The 13641-nt window shown below is 56.2% G+C and overlaps 1 protein-coding gene across 1 annotated transcript in view; it reads right to left on the bottom strand.

Annotated features, from left to right (window-relative positions):
• LOC104310248 (leukocyte cell-derived chemotaxin-2-like) overlaps positions 1–13641 on the bottom strand; it is a 29396-nt gene that overhangs the window by 1271 nt on the left and 14484 nt on the right. The window contains exon 2 of the mRNA XM_054168280.1: positions 1456–1589. Coding sequence (XP_054024255.1) covers positions 1456–1589 — 134 coding nt within the window. The remainder of the gene's footprint in view (positions 1–1455; positions 1590–13641) is intronic.

The following is a 13641-nucleotide window of genomic DNA, read 5'->3' as shown; positions in this document are numbered from 1 at the left end:
AACCCTGTCCCCAGGTGCCGTGGCCACAAGGTTCTGGAGCACCCTGGGGATGGGGACTGCACCGCCTCCCTGGGCAGCCTGTGCCACTGCCTGACCACTCCTGCAGCAAAGAAATTGTTCCTAGTCTCCAACCTAAACCTCCCCTGACCCAATTTGAGGCCATTTCCCTTGACACTCAAGAGAAGAGACCAACCCCCAGCTCCCTGCAGCCTCCTTTCAGAGAGAGAAGGTTGGAAGGGGAAGACTTGATCTGTACTAAACCATTGTACAACCTGCTGTAGGAATCTGATGTCTCTCTCCTCAGGCCTTACTTGAAGGCACACAGACCACAGCACAGCTACAGAGAGGCTTTTTTATCTTCAGTTCTGCAATAAGTCAAACTTTTCTCCATCAACCTTCTAAGCATTTCAGTCCATGACTCTAATACTTCAGTCTGTGACTCTAGTACTTCAGTCTGTGACTCTAATACTTCAGTCTGTGACTCTAGTACTTCAATACTTGCAGCAAAGAACTGTTTCTCATGTCCAACCTAAGCCTCCCCTGGTGCATCCTGACTCCATTTCTCTTTTCCTACCACTTCTTGCTAGAGAGAAGACACCAACCCCCACCTCACTCAGCCTCCTTTCAGGGAGCTGGGAGGGAGCAATGAGGTCTCCCCTCAGCCTCCTCCTCTCTAGGCTATGCAACTCCAGTTCCCTCAGCTGCTCCTCACAAGACTTTGCTGCCCTTCTCTGGACATACTCCAGTACCTCCCTGTCCTTTTCTCAGTGAGGAGCTCAAACCTGAACCCAATATTTGAGGTGTGGCCTCATCAGTGCTGATTAGAGGGGCACAACCACTGCCCTGGTCCTGCTGGCCACACAGCTGCTGACACAGGCCAGGAGAAGAAGGGGAGCAAGGAGGGTCAGCCTGCAGCAGAGCCCCTCTCCAGCTAGAGACCCTGCCCTGGCTGTTTTTTTCCTGAGCCCCCAGCCCAGCCATGCCCCAGCCCAGCCATCCCCCAGCCACCCCCAGCCCAGCCATCCCCCAGCCCAGCCATGCCCCAGCCCAGCTCAGCCATGCCCCAGCCCAGCCATGCCCCAGCCCAGCCATCCCCCAGCCACCCCCAGCCACCCCCAGCCCAGCCATCCCCCAGCCCAGCCATGCCCCAGCCCAGCTCAGCCATGCCCCAGCCCAGCCATGCCCCAGCCCAGCCATCCCCCAGCCCAGCTCAGCCATGCCCCAGCCCAGCCATCCCCCAGCCACCCCAAGCCCAGCCATCCCCCAGCCATCCCCCAGCCACCCCCAGCCCAGGCATCCCCCAGCCCAGGCATCCCCCAGCCATCCCCCAGCCATCCCCCAGCCATCCCCCAGCCACCCACAGCCCAGCCACCCCCAGCCCAGCCATCCCCCAGCCATCCCCCAGCCCAGCCATCCCCCAGCCCAGCCATCTCCCAGCCACCCCCAGCCCAGCACCTGGGGTAGTTGTATCCCCCGCAGCCCTGGGAGTCGCAGCCTCTGACTTTGTTTGCTGACTCACTTGAGCAGATCTTGGCCCATTGTGCTGCAGCAGCTGGAAGAAGAGAAGGACAGAGGGTGGCATCCACCAGCTAGAAAGGGGAATTGCCAGCCCCTGCTGGTTAATCAATAGCAAGGTCCCTTTGAACTCTGCTGGAGCCACGGAGCAGGCTGCAGGGGTCTAGACAGTTGTTGTAGTGCAGTTGGATTTGAGGGCTGCAAGGAACCAGCATTTCCTTGCTTTATGCTTTGTCCAGAGAGGCTTGAGGGCACCTGAAGCAGTGGCTTCAAATCAAAGCTCCAGAACAGGAGCTGGAAGGACTCTCCCAGTGCCCAGATGTGCTGACTTTGCACCACAGAGGGGCTCCAGACCCCTCAGCACCTTTGTCGCTTCCCCTGGGCTCTCTCCAGTGCTTCCCAGGAGTTACTTCCAACAGCAAAAACTGCCAGAGAACAAATCAGTTCCTAACCCCTACAGAAACACTTCATTAACCAAACCAACAAACCAACCCCACTGCCAAGCAAGCCCCCCAGCAACCCAGGAGAGAAGCAAAGGAGGGCAGGGGAGAGGGAGCGGTGCCCCTGGAGCTGAGCTGGCTCACCACTGGAGATGACAAGGGCGAGGATGACTGCTGTGACCCTCTGCATCCTCCTGTGCCTGGAGAGCTCTGCTGCCCCAGTGAAGGGGCTGAGGGGCCTTGCTCTCTATTTATACATCCCAACAAGAGGCTGGAGCCAGAGGTTTTGCCCAGCCAGCCAGAAAATGTGTGGCCTTGCTTCTTTTGCTTGGGGATTCAGGCCACCAGCCTGGCTGAGTGCTGGTGGGGAGGCTCCAGCTTGTTGAGCAAGAGTGGCTCCACGGTTTGCCTTGGCTTGGCTCACGATGGACCCATCCATATCAACCCCAGACTGTAAGGACAGCTTTGTGCTTCTGCCTCTTGCACAATCCTTGAAGCTTAGCAAGATGGCTTGGGTGGAGAAAGGGAAAAGAGTTCAAAGGAACTTAAAGAGCTCGCTGGGACCCCTTGCTTCCCACCAGGGCTGCCTCATGGGAAGAAGTTCAGCCAGGAGGACACAGCCCTGTGCCACACATCACACCCAGCCTCATGCTGGGAAGCTCTGATTAGGCAACCTGAGCTGTGAGGCCCTGATTTGCCTCTGCCTTAATGCTTCCCAGACACTGCCACGGTGCTGCTGCCGAGCCTGCAGCCCTGAGAGCGGCAGGGACACGTGTTTCCAGCCTTCCCTGGGCCTGCCTGGGAGCTGCTACAAACCCTGCAAGCCTGTGGCCGAGCCAGATTACAGGAACCCGAAGGAGAGAACACTGGAGCAGGAAGGAGGCCACCTCCAGTGCTGTTTCTGGGAAGGGAGGGAATGTCATGCCCTGGTTTGCAGCCAGGAGCTGAAAGCTGTTTGTCTTCTTGGCTCTTTGGCTGCCTGCTCTCTGCTGCTGGGAGCCACTGGACCACTTTGCTTCTCTCTGCAATCAAAACCCAAGAACCCAGGTGAGAGCTGGCTTCAGGTGGGGGCTCTCAGGCAGGATGTGTGCCCTCACTGTCTCTGTGCCATGGCACTAAGTGGGTGAAGAGTGGCCTGGCATTGGAACCAGGAGCAGGCTTAAAGGGTAAAGACTCAATTGTTTGCTGGCATTTTTCACTCTCCCCTGAGACAGAGACCAGGAAGGTAAGGAGTGACTCCTGCAGTCACTGTGTGAGCTGTGTGAGAGCAGCAGATGCTTTGCTCACCTCCTCTGTGCCCAACATGTGGCATTTCATGGGGGTCACAGCCTTAGCCTGGTCTGAACAGCATTCCAGAGACTGAAGCATGAATGCAACCTCCCAATTCCTTCACATTCTGGGTGCTGCTGGCTGCAGCCCAAGGTGGAGAGCTGTCCTTTCTGCCCTTTGCAGCAAAGCCAGTTGCAGGCAGGTGACAGCAGTTGGTACTCAGGTTTGCACTGGCAGCTGGTGTGTGGAAGGGTTAAAGCAGGGCAGAAGTGAAGCCAAGAGCAGAGCCTGTGGGATGCAGGTAATGAAGGGCTCCTTCACTGGGGGAGGCTCTTGGGGGGCAGGAGGGAGGCAGGACAGGGCTTTCCCTCATCTCATCTGGTGCTGGGAGCCCCTGGTAAGATGGGAGTGCAGGGAAGGCAAAGCTGTGTAGCTGCAGAGCCTAGGTAGAGTCCCAGAATGGGCTGGGTTGGAAGGGACCTCAAAGCTCAGCCAGTTCCAAGCCCCTGCCATGGGCAGGGACACCAGCCCAGGCTGCTCCAGGCCTCATCCAGCCTGGTCTTGAACACCTCCAGGGAGGGGCCATCCACAGCCTCCCTGGGCAGCCTGTGCCAGAGTCTCCCCACTCTCCCTGGAAAGACTTTCTTCCCAGCCTCCAGTCTCAATCTGCCCTCTTGCAGCTTCAGTCCCTCCCCTCCCATCCTATCACAGCAAACCCTTGTCAAGAGTCCCTGCCCAGCTTTCTTGTGGCTCCCTTCAAGTACTGCAAGGCTGCTACTCTCCCAGCCTGTCCCCACAGGGAAGCTGTTCCAGCCCTCTGGTCCTCCTCTGGACCTGCTCCAGCAGCTCAATGTCCTTCCTGTGCCTGACATCATGTAGGAGAAAAAAGCCCAAGCCCCCCAGTGTAGGCTTTGCAGGGCAGCCTGTGCTCCATGGCTGCCCACCGTGCCTGGGGTGACCCCAGCAGGGGCTGGAGCCTTGCCTGGAACGGGCTGGGCAAGCAGAGGGATGGTGAGCTGCCTCCATGGCACCAGCCAGTTAAATGCCCTTGGGATAAGGGCAGGTGTAAAAGACACTGGCAGCAAATGTGAGCTCCCAAGCTCAGCACACTCCCTGCTCAGCTGTCCCTGCCTAAGCTGTCAGCGTGCTGGGACCCACTGACGGTTTCAGTGCATGGAAGTGCTTGGCTCAGCTGTCACTGAGCAGGATGAAGTGCTCTGCTGGGGAAGGGATGCAAAGAGCTGCAGCAGCTCCCTTGCTGCCTTCCCCAGCACCGAGGCAGGCCTGGGCTCACTGGCAGTGCCCTGCAGGCTGGCAGTGCCCAGCTAGCTCCTGCCCCCAATGCTCTTTGCTCCTTCCCCCACCCCTTCCCTCCTGAGCTTTTGCTGCCCCAGGTGTGCTGAGGCTCCCAGCTCCCTCTGGCTCTTGCTCTGCTGGCAGTCACCTAACAGAAAACCCTTCTCAGTCCCTCTGCTCACCAGCCAGTGTCTCAGAATCAGAGTGGCCTGGGGTGGGAGGGACCCTAAAGGTCATCTGGTTGCAGCCCCTCTGCCACGGGCAGCACTCCTGTGTCCACAAGCAGCTGTTCCACCTCCCTGCCCTGCTCTGCCCTGCTCACCTCTGGGGACTTTACAGAAACAGGAACTCTTTCATCACCCAAAAGGCTCTTTGCTTATTGTTTCTCTTTCTTTAGGTGGAAATATTTTTGTTCTTAGCACATAACAGACTGCTGAGGCACAGCATCCAGCTGGTGTAACAGGCACTCAGGGCAAGGATGCCAATGAAGCCTAATTTAACTAATGAGTGCAATTTAGAGAGAGGCTTTATTGCAGAGCTGTGGGGGAAAGGCTTTAGAAATGCTCAGCTTGTGGGGAAAAAAGAAAAGGAAGGGGGGAGGAGGTTGTGGTTCCTTGCTTCAATCTGTAGAAACACACTGTGGTTTTTATCTGTTGCTGTGGCAGAGGCTATGGGCAGCTGCAGGGGCTGTGGGCAAGCACAGCCATGCTCAAGGCCTCATCCAGCCTCACCTTGAACCCCTCCAGGCAAGGGGCAGCCACAGCCTCCCTGGGCAGCCTGTGCCAGGCTCTCCCCACCCTCACCACCAAGAATTTCTTCCTACTAATGTGCTGTGGATGCCCCTCCAAAGCCAGGCCAGGGGCAAGCTGTGAGCTTTGCACACAGTCCTTGATTCAGCCTCTTGATCATAGGGTCCCAGCATGGGCTGCAAGGGACCTTAAGGACCACCTAGCCCAATGCCTGCTGCGTGGGCAGGGACAGCTCCCACGGGAGCAGGCTGCTGGCTGTTAGCATCAGCTGTGAAGCCTGCAGCTCGCTGAGCAAAGCTGCCTGCTGGACCCTGCAGAGAGACTTTGTCTCTGGGCTTGCTGCTGACTTCCCTGCGTGGCTGCTCCAGGAGAAACGCCTTTGCTGGTAAGATTGCCTTCCTCTGGCACACGAGGGTTAATCAAACTCTCCCTGGGATTCAGTGCACTGAGGGCTGGGGAAGCTGTTCTGTCCTTGTAGGAGACAATCAAGTGGCTGCAGGGAGTCTGCACGCTCCTGCAGCTCTGAGGAGAGATCCCTGCCTGTTCAAAAGGTCCTGCTTGGACACACAGCTCTGGCTGAGTTGGCTGTGTCACGGGATGGGGGAGCCCTGTGGCCCTGCAAGACCTCATGGAGTAGTGGCTTGCTGTGGAAAGCTCAGAGCCCTTGGGCTCAGGCAGTGATTATCCAGCTGAGGAGCTGCAGGAAGCCTCTCAGCTTTGCCCCATCGCCCCTCAGCAGTCGCTTGTGTCCCACCAGGAGCCCTGGGGTGAGTCCTGCTCACACCTGGCTGTGGATGGCCAACACCTGGTGCAGGGAGGACCCTGTTGCATGACAGCTCCCTGCAGGGGGTGGTGCCTTCATTAACTGCTTCTGCTGCCTGAGAGCCATTGTCATGGTCCAGGATCCAAACTGGAAGGGAAAATGGTCAGAGGAAGGCTTTCCCTGAGACCTGAGCCAAGAGAGCAGAGAGCCCTGTGCTGGCTCAGCTGGCTGCTGGCTTCTCCTCCAGCAGAGAGGATTGCTTGGCCCCTCTCTGGAGCTGCTGACCCAGGACCTCTGGCTGCATCTCCTCCATTTCTCCTGGGCAAGCTGTGAGGCTGTCTCCTGGGCATGAGTAGGCTACCAGCTGTTTCATTCTGGTCACTGCTGGATCAAACTTGCCAGCTGCCCATGGCTGGTGCTGGGTTCACCACTCCTGGTACCCAGGGCAGGATTTGCACCACCGATCATCTCTGCCTGGGCTGAGAGCTGCTTCGAGCCCTGCTGCGGCTTCCTGTGTGCTGTGCGACTGGAAAGGCATCGCCAGGGGGAGGGAATTCCTCTGGCACAGGACAAGGCAGGGTGCATGGAGCTCGTCTGAAGGGCTCCTGTGGGCAGTGCCCAGCAGAGGGTGCAGGAGGCTTTCAGATCTGGCTGTCAGGGACAGGATGACCTCAGCCCTCAGCTCTGGCTCTCGGTGCTTTGTTTGCTCTGGGTATTTTGGTTTGGTTTTCGGAGGGGTTGAGGGGTTTGGGTGGGTTGGTTGGTTGGTTTCTGTTTGGTTTGGGTTGGTTTGGTTGGTTGGTTTTTAAGGGGGAAAATACTGTAGGACTTGATTTTTGCCCCTGCCTGAAAACCAAACTAATCTAGGGCCCATATGAAAAACAACCAAACCCATTCCTCCTTGATTTTAGAGCAAAGTGCAGTGTGTGAGAGCCAGCAGTGAGCCCTCACAGCTCTGACCCCAGCCTGTCCTGGGCTGGTCCCCAGCAGTGTGGGCAGCAGGGGCAGGGAGGGGATTCTGCCCCTCTGCTGTGCTCTGCTGAGACCTCCCTGCAGTGCTGGGGCAGCTCTGGAGTGCTCAGCACAGACAGGGACCAGGGGAGGCCACAGCAATGCTGCTGTGAGCCAGGCTGGGAGAGTTGGGCTTGGGCAGCCTGGAGAGGAGAAGGCTGCAGGGAGACCTTCTGGTGGCCTCTGAGTGCTTCAAGGGACTGAGCAGAAAGCTGGGGACAGAGTTTTGAGCAGGGTCTGCTGTGGCAGGACAAGGGGGGGATGGGTTTAAGCTAAAAGAGGAACATTCCTATGTCTCACCTAAATGTCCCCTGGCACAACTCGAGGCCATTTCCTCGTGATTGACAGAGACTGGCAAGGGGATAATGAGGACTGCTGCAAAAATCATCTGAGGGTTTGTGAGCTCTGCTCCTTGCATGGAAGCTGAGCATCTCAAGTGGGAGCTGGGGGCTTCCCGGCCTTGTGAGGACCTGGAGCGCTGCAATTCGGTGCAGCCTAATTGGACTCAGCCTCCTAAGTCTCTGTTCTCCTTGTAATGAGCTGCAGATCTTAGAGAGATTACTGACAGGGTATTTGTTGGTGAGTGTGCTGTGAGCAAGGCACCACATTTACTCCTCTTGCAAAGGAAGAGAGGGCCAGGACCTGGACAACGCTGCCTGTGGGCTGCACCCAGGCAGAGCGCTCCTCAGCACCTCTGCTGCCCCAGCAGCCGTGGCCACGGATCTAAGGAGGACCCAAAAGTGATCTAAGGCCTTCAGGACCTTCATGGAGCAACTCAGCTCCCATATCCAGACCTCTTAGGGCCATGCCGAGGACCTCAGCTCAGGTCTGGGCTGAGAAGAAGGATGGGGACAGCTTTTAGCAGGGCCTGTCGTGACAGGCCGAGGGGTGATGGTTGAAGCTGAAGGAGGCAGATTCAGACTGGAGAGAAGGATGACATTCCTGACAAGCACTGGCCCAGGCTGCCCATGGTGGTGGTAGCTGCTCCATTCCTGGAGCCATCCCAGGTCAGGTTGTTTGGGGCTCAGGGCAACCTGATGTAGTTGCAGATGTCCCTGCTGACTGCCGTGGAGTTGGACTAGAGGACCTCTAAAGGTCTTCTCAAGCCAAGCCACTGCTGGTTCTGTGATAATGAATGCTCACAGGCTGCAGTCAAGAGGGTTTCTGCAGTGAGCAAAGCAAGCTGAGCTGTAGCACTGTGCAAGCACAGTGACTGAGCTGCACCCTGCACTCTCCAGCCCTTCAGGGAAGGAAGCCTCACTCCACTGGCTCGCTCTGCCTCCTGGCCCAAGGCTCCTCTGCCCTAGCTGCATCCAGTTCCTTCACAAGTGCTGAAGCAATGCTTTCCTACTGGAAGGTTATTCCACTCCTCCCTTCCTTTTCATTCCCTTTTGAGAAGCACACCTCTGGGCTCGGCTCTTCCTCTCTCCTGCTCTCCATCTTCTGCATTTGCAGCTCATTTCCTCCTTCAAAGCAAACCTTTGCTTCACCAGGTTGGCTACACTCAGTATCTTTCCCAGAAACAGTGGCTCAGTGTTTCCTCACAAGAAGCTCAAACCCTTTGCCTGATACAACTTCCTCACTTCTGACACTCACCAAAACCAGGGCATTGCACCCAGGCCTGTCTCCCCGTGGCAAGCTTAGCATCAGCTGCAGCCCACTTTAACCAACCCTTCTCTTTGCCACCCAGTGTCCTGGAGCTGCCAGGGCTGCCTGGGGACCCCCCCAGCAGGCACAGTTGGACACCTCCATCCAGTGTGGGTGATGAGATCACTTCCAGTAAACTCTTGAAGCTCAGCAATGTGAAAGCCATCTGGCTGTTGTGTGCTTGGGCTAAGGCTGGAACCTTGGACGAGGAGGCTTTACATTCATTAGTGAGCTCTGTGCTTCACCGAGCCTTCCCCTGCAATTTGCTCATTAGGCTCCACAAGCAGGAAGCTCTACCAGCTCTTGATTGCAATTAGCTCATTAGATGTCAGGAGCAGGCAAATAGACAGCCTCTTGGTGGGACTGCATCGAGGGGGTTCTGATGCAAGCCTGAGCTTGCCTCCTGTCAGCCCCCCACACACACAACCTGCATGTGAGTCTGTGCACATGGGTGCCAGAAACAGAGCGTGGCCAGCAGGGCCAGGCAGCTTCTCCTCCCCCTCTGCTTTGCCCTGGTCAGACCACAGCTGGAGTGCCATGTCCAGTTCTGGGCTCCCCAGTCAGAGGCAGGGAACTACTGGAGAGAGGCTATGAGGGCGATGAAGGGCCTGGAGCATCTCTCTGAGGAGGAAAGGCTGAGAGACCTGGGGTTGATCAGCCCTGAGAAGAGCAGCCCCAGTGGGGATCTGCTCAGTGCTGATCAACAGCTAAAGGGTGGGGGGCAAGAGGAAGGGGCCAGTCTCTTTTCAGTGGTGCCCTGTGACAGGATGAGGACAATTGGCACAACCTGGAACCCAGCAAGTTCCAGCCCAGGTCAGGAAAAGCCTCCCTCTTGTGAAGGTGCTGAGCCCTGGAGCAGGCTGCCCAGAGAGGCTGTGGAGCCTCCTCTGGAGACTTTCAGAGCCTCCCTGGACACGTGTGGCCTGCCCTGGGTGATCCTGCTCTGGCAGGGGGGGGTTGGACTGGATGATCTCCAGAGGTCTCTTCCAGCCTCTCTTATTCTGTGATTCTACATCTGTTGGGAGCTGGCCACAGCAAGCCTTGCAGATTCCCTTGCTGGAGGTCCTGGTGTGTGCACAAGGGGTAAGGCCAGCAGAGGGAACCCAGGGGCACAGTCCTCTGGTCCTTGCCAAGCGTTTGAAGCCGTGTGGAGGGGCTGCGTGATGTCCCTTCCCCAGAGCATGGGTGAGGCACCACCTCCCCCATCACCCACCCCCCGGGCTAGTCCCTGCCGCCAGCTTTGTGCCATCAGCAGGGAGCAGTGTGGGGCTCAGCTGTGGAGGAGCAGCTTGGTGTCTGCATCTCCCCCTGCAACGTGCTGGAGGCAGCGCAGCGCTGAGCCCTGGTAACCATGGAAATCCAGCTGTGGAGCAAACCGGAGAGAGGGAGGTGCACCAGGGGATGAATTAGAGCTGCCCCTTGCCAAGCCTGGTGTAGAAGCCTGTGAGGGCTTGCTTTCTTTTGGTCCTCACAAATCAAAAGCAAGAGCACAGCTGAGATGCCTTAGTTCTCATTCATTGCTGACTGCCTGCTCCCAGATGTGGGAAATGTTTGTGGGGTGCTGTGATGCCTCCCGTGGTTCACATCCTGCTGAGATGGCCTCTCCTTGCACCGTGGTGGGGTGTCCCCTGCTCCTCCTCTCTTGCAGAAATGTGCTCTTGGCAGCCCCAACCCCCCTTGTCCTGAGGGCAGACCCCCAGCTATGGGGACAGGGATGCTGGAAACGCTGCCGAGGGGCAGAGCAAGAGGCGGGGAGGGGCTGGGGGGCTGAGCCTCCTCTCTCTGCCCACCACGACTGGGCCCCTTCCCCCTGCAGAAATCTTTGCAGCTGACCTCTCTCTCGACCTCCCACCACAGCACCCGGGTGTCACCCAGGGTGGGAGCTGTGGTGGCAGAGGAGCAGAGATGTGGGATGTGAGCGCTGTTGCTGTTCCAGAAATGGTTTCTGGCCCCTGCCCTCTGTCCTCTTCCCTCTGTCCTCTTCCCTCTGGTGCTGCTGCAGGGGGCATTTGGCTCTGCCTTTGGTTTTTTGCTGCATCAATCCTTAGTTCCTCATGAGCTGCTGTGTGTTTATGCAGGGTGCCAGGATCCTAATCCCTATACCCTCTGCTGCAGGGTGAGAGTGCTGCCGAAGTGACACAGCTCTGCAGCAGTCCCTTCATCACCCTTACAAACCTGAGAGGCCACCCAAGCATTAGTGAAGCGATTTATTCTGAACAAAAGGTAATTTTGATCTTCCCTCAGGCCTCCTGGTGGGGACACAGAGGCATAAATCCCTTGGCTCAGGCACAGCAGGGATAAATAGAGAAGGTGTGAAGGCTCTGACCCAGGAAGTGTTCAAGGCCAGGTGGGATGAGGCTTTGAGCAACCTGATCTAGTGCAAGGTGTCCCTGCCCATGGCCATGGACTAAATGATCTTCAAGGTCCCTTCCAACCCCAGCTGCTCTGTGACTCCATGGACTAGGACCAGTGAGGACAAACAGAACCAGTCCTTCACCAGAACATGATGTCAGACTCAGGAGTTCCTAAGACCCTTTCCCTGAGCTGTCATTTCTAACCCAGTCTGCTCTGCCTTTCAGTCTCTCTGGGTCCAGCAGGGTTTCAGCTGTGGCTGAGGTTTGACTCACTGTGTCCTCATGCATGGGCTGGGGAAAACCTGCCCTGAGGATGTGCAGACAATTGCAAACCACCAGTTACAGGGAAATGCTCTTCCAGTGAAACCTTCTGTGTGCAGTCTGACTCACCCAAGAGCAGAGCAAGAAGACAAGTCACCTCTCATGTTTAAAGCAGCTTGGTTAGCCCCATGCATAAATATCCTTCCCAAGCAGCCCCATTACTGTAGACATCAGGCATGCTCTGCTGAGCCCACTGTGGATGGCTTCCCAGGAGAGCACAGCCAAGGACAGTCCCAGCTTGGGCAGAACATCTGCTCTGTGCTTACACATGATTCATGGTCACAAACTGCAAACAGGCAGGCAGAGGAAAGAATAATACCTCAGCACTGCCCCAAACTCCTGCTGCCAGCAAGCCCAGGCCTTACCTTTCTCAGACCATTTCTTGTCCACATCCCTACGTGGCATCCCTTGAAGGGTGAAGCAGGAGCACAGCAGCTCCACTGAGCTTCTTCAAAACCAACTGCACTTTGGTTTTCTCCATGGAAAGGTTTACAGACAGCATTTCTGTACCCCTACAGTAACCCAGGACTAAGGGGCTTAGCAGGACTGTGGAACAGCTTTGGGCTGTGTGGACTCATTTATCTTCCTGTAGTACCAATGGAGGTCTATTAATTATTGAAGAGCTTAGAGGATTTGCAGTGTTAGCTCAAATTCCTCACAATAGGCTCCTCATTTGCTTTTCATGCTGGAAAATGTGATAGCCCTTGGAAGAAAGGGATCTGTTTGTTTATTCCTAGATAAAAGAAATCTCAGCTATGACTTCAGCAGGAAATTCTCTTAATGAGTGTCTTAGTAACTACATTTCACCATTTCTATGCTTTTCCCCCCCTCTCTTCTTTTTTCCCCCCCTCTCTTCTTTTTTCCCCCCCTCTCTTCTTTTTTCCCCCCCTCTCTTCTTTTTTCCCCCCCTCTCTTCTTTTTTCCCCCCCTCTCTTCTTTTTTCCCCCCCTCTCTTCTTTTTTCCCCCTCTCTTCTTTTTTCCCCCCCTCTCTTCTTTTTTCCCCCCTCTCTTCTTTTTTCCCCCCTCTCTTCTTTTTTCCCCCTCTCTTCTTTTTTCCCCCCCTCTCTTCTTTTTTCCCCCCTCTCTTCTTTTTTCCCCCCTCTCTTCTTTTTTCCCCCCTCTCTTCTTTTTCCCCCCCTCTCTTCTTTTTCCCCCCCTCTATTTTTTTTTCCCCCCACTCTTCTTTTTTCCCCCCTCTCTTCTTTTTCCCCCCCCCTCTTCTTTTTTCCCCCCCTCTCTTCTTTTTTCCCCCCTCTCTTCTTTTTTCCCCCCCTCTCTTCTTTTTTCCCCCCCTCTCTTCTTTTTTCCCCCCCTCTCTTCTTTTTTCCCCCCCTCTCTTCTTTTTTCCCCCCCTCTCTTCTTTTTCCCCCCCTCTCTTCTTTTTTCCCCCCCCCTCTTTCTTTTTCCCCCCCTCTCTTCTTTTTTCCCCCCCTCTCTTCTTTTTTCCCCCCCCCTCTTCTTTTTTCCCCCCCCCTCTTCTTTTTTCCCCCCCTCTCTTCTTTTTTCCCCCCCTCTCTTCTTTTTTCCCCCCCTCTCTTCTTTTTTCCCCCCCTCTCTTCTTTTTTCCCCCCCCTCTTCTTTTTTCCCCCCCCTCTTCTTTTTTCCCCCCCTCTCTTCTTTTTTCCCCCCCTCTCTTATTTTTTTCCCCCCCCTCTTCTTTTCCCCCCCCCCCTCTTCTTTTCCCCCCCCCCCTCTTCTTTTCCCCCCCCCCCCTTCTTTTCCCCCCCCCCTCTTCTTTTCCCCCCCCCTCCCTTTTCTTTTCCCCCTCTCTCTTTTCTTTTCCCCCCCTCTCTTTTCTTTTCCCCCCCCCCTTTTCTTTCCCCCCATCTCTCTTTTCTTTCCCCCCCCTCTCTCTTTTCCCCCCCCCCCTCTTCTTTTCCCCCCCCCCCTCTTCTTTTCCCCCCCCCCTCTTCTTTTTTCCCCCCCCCCCCTCTTCTTTTTCCCCCCCCCCCCTCTTCTTTTTCCCCCCCCCCCTCTTCTTTTTCCCCCCCCCCCTCTTCTTTTTCCCCCCCCCTCTTCGGAAGGATTTTCCCTTCCTCCTCTTCTGCCTTTTCACAGCCTAAGCAGAGCATGAGGCAATAGCACCAGGGGCTCAGGTTAGTGCCCTTGGGCAGGCAGAATTACAAAGTCAAGTTTTAACACTTAAAAAACCCAATGAAAAGCCCTCAATGCAGACACCTAAGGAAGGGCCTGTGGCAGTGCTTGGGCCGGGTAGGTGGCTCCCATCAGTTCATGTGGGCCGGTGAGCAGCAGCGAGCCAGCTCTGCTCACTGCT

Source organism: Dryobates pubescens, chromosome 16, assembly GCF_014839835.1.
Source record: "Dryobates pubescens isolate bDryPub1 chromosome 16, bDryPub1.pri, whole genome shotgun sequence".
Taxonomy (NCBI): domain Eukaryota; kingdom Metazoa; phylum Chordata; class Aves; order Piciformes; family Picidae; genus Dryobates; species Dryobates pubescens.
The sequence above is the reverse complement of the archived record's forward strand: the minus strand, read 5'-3'. Positions and strand labels throughout refer to the sequence as shown.